At 57.7% G+C, this 6,743-nt stretch overlaps 1 protein-coding gene across 2 annotated transcripts in view; it reads right to left on the bottom strand.

Annotated features, from left to right (window-relative positions):
• Positions 1-512: 512 nt before the first annotated feature.
• The window catches only part of RGS10 (regulator of G-protein signaling 10), a 43,183-nt gene continuing 36,952 nt past the window's right edge, over positions 513-6,743 (bottom strand). The window contains exon 6 of one of the 2 annotated variants that reach the window (XM_012723851.1): positions 513-5,020. In XM_012723851.1, the coding sequence (XP_012579305.1) occupies positions 4,874-5,020 (147 nt within the window). In that variant the 3' untranslated portion in view covers positions 513-4,873. The remainder of the gene's footprint in view (positions 5,021-6,743) is intronic. The other variant, XM_004680395.2, reaches the window with a different exon arrangement.

Below are 6,743 nucleotides of genomic sequence, written 5' to 3'. Positions count from 1 at the left end.
TTTCTACAGAAAGACAAAAAAATTAAAAAGTGGGGGAAAAGAAAGGCGGTCCAGCTCCATGATGGGATCTTTACAATTCTCACACTAACCAAGAGTAAAAATAATGACAACTGATTCTGGAGTCCAAGGAGACCCACATTCCCATGCCTGGAGGTCACCTGGGAAAGGGGGGGAGGGGACATGCTCCCTGTGGGAGAGGAGGGGCAGAGGGGGAGCGGAGGTGGAGGGAAAGGAGGGGAAGGTGGGAGGGGAGGGGCAGAGGGACCCCCCCAATTGCTGGTTGGAGTCATAGATATTTGCAAGAGCCTGCCGCCCCCCACCCCCCTTTCTCCCAGGTCAGGGGCCACAGCACCCCAAGCCACATCCTTGCAAGGACATCCTCCCTCTGCAGACAGAGCAGCAGCAAATTCTTTTCCTGGGAACAACTCTATCACGCCGACATCTGTTACTCTTAGGCGATCTGAATGCCATAACAGTTTAAAAAACAGAGTTTTAAATGCTTAAATAAGAAGACAACAGTTTGCCGGCGTTGCAAAACAGCATATAAACTGTGCTGGAATTAGCACGAGGGAAACATTTATCTTCCCTAGATAATCTTGGAACTGGACTCTTTTTATGGTGTGTAATTATGTTTATTAGCATGGAAAGATGGTCATGATACATTGCTAGAGGCGGGGGTGAGGGGGAGCCCGGTTGCAAATACCGAGCCAGATTTGTCCAGGGAGCACTTGATCCTGCCTCCCCCCGGCCTCATGTTGTGCCGGACGGCCAGGTGGCTGGGGGTGGCCTTCTTTCTTTCTCCGCATTTTGGAGCTGGAACGACCACATGGAATGGCGCAGTCATTGCTGAATCCGGCCCAGTCTGGTGGTGAAAGCTGCTGGACCGAGGGGTCCCAAAGACCTGTCCTTCCCGGTACCGCCCACCCCAAGCCTCAGCGGTCTGGGGGGGGTCTGTGCCCGGGAGGTCAGTCCCAGCGGCCAGAGGAGCAGCCGCGTGGTGCACAGCGAAAGGCGCCCTGCTGTCCCCGGGGAGAGGCCCACAACCGCTGACCACCACCTGCCAGGCCTCCGGGGGCTGAGGTGATGCTGCGGGAAAGGCCTCCCGGACTTGACCCAGCGGCCAGTCTGCGTGGGAGGCGGCGCCTGGACAGAGGCTGCGGAGAGCCTGCTTGCGAAGAGGACCACCAGGGGAGCCCCAAGAGGGGCGAGGCCAGGGGGGCCAGGCTTGTGGGCACAGCGCGCCAGGCGGGATCTGAACGTTTATTCTCAGAACAAGAAAAAGGCGCAGAAGGGGTGGACGCAGGTGAGCATGGTCAGGTCAGTGCTTCTAGAAGGCGGACGGAGGGAGGAGTGGGGACTGGCCAGCATGGAGGTAAGCCGTCTGGGGAAGAGAAGGGGAGGCAGCTGGGTGGGGCCCAGGCCCGTGGAGCTGGGAGCGCAGACACGAGCTACATTCTGGAGAAGAACCCAGAGGACGGACTGAGAGCGTGGATGTGGAGTGAAGCCAAGCACACCCCGTGCCCACCAGGGCCACTATCCAGTGGTCTTGTGGGAGCTGGGAGAAGATTCCCCCCTTTCTCTAGGTGGGAGTCACACTGTGAACCCCTCCCATCCAATACCCACTTAAGGTGTGACCTCTAAGACTCCCACAGTCCCCAAGGGGAAGACCCCCAGGGTGTCTGCTTGAACCGCTTTGGCCTGGCAAAGCGGGGGTGCTGTGGCGGTCCAGGGAGAACCAGGGCTCTGCCCAAGGATGGGGGACCCCCTCCACAAGGGACCCCAGCAGCCCTGGTGCGGGGTGCGGCCAGCAACCACCTGAGGTGACTGGCGTCTGAAACCCCTGCAGGTCCCACAGGCCACTGAGCACTTACATAAATGCAAGTTGGGGAAGAACCACAGCCAGAATGAAAGGCAAGAATGTGAGTCCTGCCTGAGCTGGCCTGGTGGCTTGCAAAGCTCGTAAACAACGCGTGTTCCAAGTTCAGAGCCGACGCTGGGAGTGGGTCCCTAGTCCTCCTTAGCAAGACCTCGTGGAAAACTTGGGAGCTGACTCCTTTAGCTAGCGTTCACCAGCGACTGGCATAAAAAGCGTCTCCCACGAGAACAGTCATCCTGCTGTTGGGGGAAAGGAGAACTCTGACCTTGTGAGCTTGAGGGGTGACCACAGCCAGCCCAGCTCATCCTGCCCATCCCCTGCCAGAGGCCTGTCCCTGTCCTGGCAGTTTTTCCTGAATACCCCACGCCGACCCGGCCGCTCCCTGACAGCAACAGACACCTCGTTCCTTCACCCCCTACGTCCCCGGGTCTGGTCTTTGGCTGGGGTGATGAGCGGGAGCTCATTTAGTATCTGTTGTGTGAGCACAGCCGGGCATTCTGGTGGACATTTCGGTGACCGACAAGCTCCTCTACCACGTAGCCCCAATAGCTACTCTACCGGTGTGAAGTAGGCCCTGCTGTCTCGGGTTGTGTCACTTCCACTCTGATCTTGGCACCACATCACCTCGTGACAAGTTGCTCAGAACAGATCTCTGTTGCTAAGCGAAGTGTGACCGTATATGTATCTTTTCCAAAAGACCAGTGTTCACTCCACACATGCTTCCCCTGTCCAGGCAGACGACAGACCCGTCGGGGAGCTGGGATCAGGAGACCAAACAGCCATGGACTCCGCCACTCCCAAGCATGTGCCTGTGGGTTCTAATTTTCCCAACTCTATAACGAGAGACAGAGTTGACCCCCCACGTCCTAAGATTTTGGGTATGAGGCAATGGGGACTCATCGGAAAGGCGCTCTGCAAGCTTACAGGGACCCACCAGGTTCAACTGAGGAGGCAGAAGCGTGGGGAGTGTGGACCATATTGTACTCTGAGGAAGCTGGGCAGGCAGGTAATGTGAATTTGGAGGTCTAGCTGGCAACTGCAGTCACAGAGGGGAGGCCATCCACGCCAAGCTCTCTGTACCTGGGACCAGTAGATCAGGGCACAAATGATGGAGCTAGCAGAACGTGAGCAGCCTGTCGGAGGCAATAGAGAATGGTGAGGTCTGCGGCCAAGTGCTCCTCCAGTTTTAAAACACACACCCCATCAAAGACAACATCTTTGGCCTGCAGGCTGGGTTTGGGGCCTGGCAGACTGCCTTACTGATCATTTTTCACTCGGGTGCTTTGACATCTGGAGGGACGACTACCTTCAGCCACCTCCTTTATCGGGCTTTTATGTGCTCTCACACTTGACCCACGTCACTAGGTAAGTGGGAGTAGCCGGGTGCCTCAGAGCCATGGAAGTGATTCCAACCAGCCCGTGCTACGGAGGGTGGGGCTGCAACCTTGCGCTGCTTGGTGCATAAACCGTAAGTTGAGCTAGAAAACCTGTGTCGTTTCGAAACTGTTCCTTTACTGCACCTGCCACTCTGCTTAAACAGGGACTGAACTTTCCAGGTGGCCGGACCCTGGGGTGTCAATCTCAGCATCGCCAATTCACCCCAAGGTTCTGAAGGCAGGCACCCAGGCCTGATGGGAAGAACTAAAGTAGTAGGGACTCCCCTGTTGGGGTGCACCAGTTGCTGTTTCTGATAAACTCGGCTGACTTGGTTCTCAGCAGTTCTCCCCAGAGGCCACCCCTTCCCCAGGCCCACGCTGGAAGGACAGGAGGTTTTAGAGCACAGTGAATGGACAGTCTAGGGGCTACCCAAGGGTCTCCCCTCTAGGGAAGAGGTTACCCCAGACAGACCCAGCATGCATGCTTCATCCCCGTGGGCTGTGCAATTCAGCCATCTCAGAAGGGTCTGGAGACTGCACGCACCTCTCGCCAGCAGGGGTCTCTATGTGGGCCGGTCAGACCGCAGTCACAGCTCACAGCGGCTGATGGCTTTGTTTGTACAAACAGGAGTTTAAGGTTTGGCAAACATGCTGGAAGACAGTCTGGCAGCAGCAGACGTGGGGACGATGAGCCGAAGGGGCAGCTGATCCGGGCCCCTGGTCTCACTCTGAATGTGAGCCCCGGGCTGCGGGGGTGCCCCAGGCTCCCACCCAGCCTCCCCCAGGAAGGAACAGCCTCACAAAGACAGCACTTCCTTCCCTTTGCTACAGTCTCCAGCCCAGAACTAATAAGCAAGGGGTAGGGAGAGAACAGAAAGCGTCACGATGGACCCCCAGATGGGCCAGGGGAGAAGGGGTCCCCACCTACCCATTTAACAAGTACACCTTTCGCGTTGCCCTCGGGTCCTGAACCCCTTTCTGCTGTCTTTCTTTCTTCACAGTTGAGATGTTGTTTGTCAAGATGAGCTATTTGTGTCGCATGAAACGTTCCGGATTGTAGACAAAACTGGACAAACCTTCTCCTGCCACTCACACACTGCACCCCAAACCTGCAAAGCTGTTAGTGCAGACGTTTCTTTGCCCAGCACAGAACTGGCTCTTGAGAAGTGCTTACCCCTAAAGGTGCCCAAAAGACAACGCCCCTGAGGCCTGGAGCTTATCAGGTCGATGCCTTCTTGAGCTGACTTGCACGGGGGTGGTCTGGGCACATGTGTGACCCCTCCGGGGCAGCCGGGCGAAGACCCACAGGCAAGAGGTGGCTCTGAGTCTCACCTGGTGGCCTCACGTGGATTTTAATCAAGCTATAAAATGCTCAGTGTCCCGTGGGTAAGGACTCTTCCCGTGTGTCTGTGTGTATGTACTAAAATCTCAAAGCTATTTGTTTTCTTAAGTAAGATTAGCCATCATGCAAAACGTACTGGCCAAGCAGTGAATAAAGTACACATATCCCCCTCAAGGTACATTTCAGTCCTTGCAAAGAGCAAAGCAACATCCGCCCGTGGGCTCCCGGGAGGGTCCCACCGCCTCCGACAGCTGCCAGTCCGGCCGGCGCCTCACAGACTCAGGTGTTGTAGATTCTCGAAGCTCTCTTGGCTGCCGTTTGGGCATCGGGCGGGTCTTCTTCCTCTTCCTCCGTCCGCTTGTGTTTTAAAAACAAGTCAGACTTCAAGAAGCGGCTGTAGCTGTCATACTTCATGAGGTTGAAGATCTGAGGAGGAGGAGAAGGGTGTGAGCCACGTGGACCCTCGGGCTGACACCCACCCCGCGCTCGCTAAACACCCGTCTTGACACCCGATAGACACGGATGACAGCCACACGCAAAGCAAGCGAGGTCAGCCGTGCGGCCCCGGAGCCTGCCCGGTCTTCGGGTCACTATGCAATGACCTCGAGGGATTGCGAAGGAGTCTCACAGCCCGGAGCGCAGGGCAAATCTGTTTATTTGTCACAGTTTAGATTCCCACCCCCAGGTTAACATCCCTGGACCAAGAGGCCCTTTCAGAATCTCCACTTTATTTGGAGAGATAACACAGGGCTGTGTTTCTCCAAGAGCCTGAAACAGAGGAACTGAAACTTTCCACAGAGAAGACGAAGCCTTATCAGATGAGGCCGATACTGTCCAGCCCCCCAAGCCTGGCGTCCAAGGTCTCCGACAAACCTATCATTACGCCAAGAACAAAATGGGCTTGTTCTTTGCGGGCCGAGAGGATGAAAGTGCAGCTGAGCAAGGGCAGGCTCTGGGAACTCGCCCCTGATGAAGAAAAGGGCAGCTGGCCAGAGCAGGACCCCTGCAAAATGACCCTAGGGGAACAGACGCCCAGGACCCCTGGGTGGGAGAGCGGCCCCCTGCTGCAAGGTAGGCCCCCCCGGGGTGCCCCCTTCTCAGCCGAGGTTGCTCTCCCCCACCCCCACCCCATCCTACCAGCCTCCTCCCTTGCCTGATGGAGGGGTGGGGAGAGAAGCTGGAGGGAAACTCTCCAGCTGTCGGGGACCCTCCCCTTGGAGAATGCCCCCCTTTGCTCTCCCAGACCTTCCCGCTGAACTCTCAGGGCCTTCTGCAGACTACAAGCCCACACTGCGGCCCGGTGCCTTCTCTTAACTGCGACACCTTGGGCTCCACGGGTGGAAAATTCCAGAGGGGTTTGGCGCATCACTCACTGCCAGGCGTGGTTATCAAGTGGGTGGCAAAGGCTTGCCATCTTTTACAGCAGCCCCCTCCCAGGCACGCGGCGACTCTAACTGGACACGTGGAGGAGGGGAAGGCGGGGCGCACCCACCGGGCAGGCCAGGACCTGCGTTTTCTCAGTCGACGGCTCTGAGCACAGGGGACGTCTGGGCCGCCCGTGCGGACGCCGAGCAAAGGACTCTGGACTCTCGCCCTGGCGGCCGCCCCGGTGCCCTGGCTGACCTGTGCAAGTTCCAACTACTCAGAGACCATGACCCCCCGAGCCCCCCGACAGTACCGATTTTGGAGCAATCCTGTAACCCCAGATCCACTCACTGGGGTGTAGAGAAATGACCTGAAATTTTTTAAAAAACGCCCAGAAAATCCAGTCACAGCCAGGGTGCGGGTGGGGGGAGGATGCCATTATCACTCGGTGGCTCCTGCAAACGCACTGAGGGGTGTCACACCTGCTCCCAGAGGGAGTGTGAAGAGGGGCTCCCCAGCTGAGTCTGGAGCGATGCGAATGCTCCTGGAGGGACCGAGCTGCCTCACGAGCGCCCCCCTGGCGCCAGGCCTGCACCCCCACCAGGACCCACTGCCGCCAGCAGGATGCGGTTCAACTGGGCGTCTCATCTGCAGCTCGCGTGTGGGAGTGGAACATCCTGTTTGCCTGCCACGGCTCTGAGGCTCCCGCTTCAAAGGGGGGAAGAGAAAGGGCCGGGCTGCCGGGCTGCGGGGCTGGAGGGACCCCAGCCCAGGAGGCGGGGCG

This window comes from Condylura cristata, unplaced genomic scaffold (genome assembly GCF_000260355.1).
Source record: "Condylura cristata isolate star-nosed mole 26May11 unplaced genomic scaffold, ConCri1.0 scaffold00011, whole genome shotgun sequence".
NCBI classification, from domain to species: domain Eukaryota; kingdom Metazoa; phylum Chordata; class Mammalia; order Eulipotyphla; family Talpidae; genus Condylura; species Condylura cristata.
This window is presented reverse-complemented; position numbering and strand designations above follow the sequence as displayed.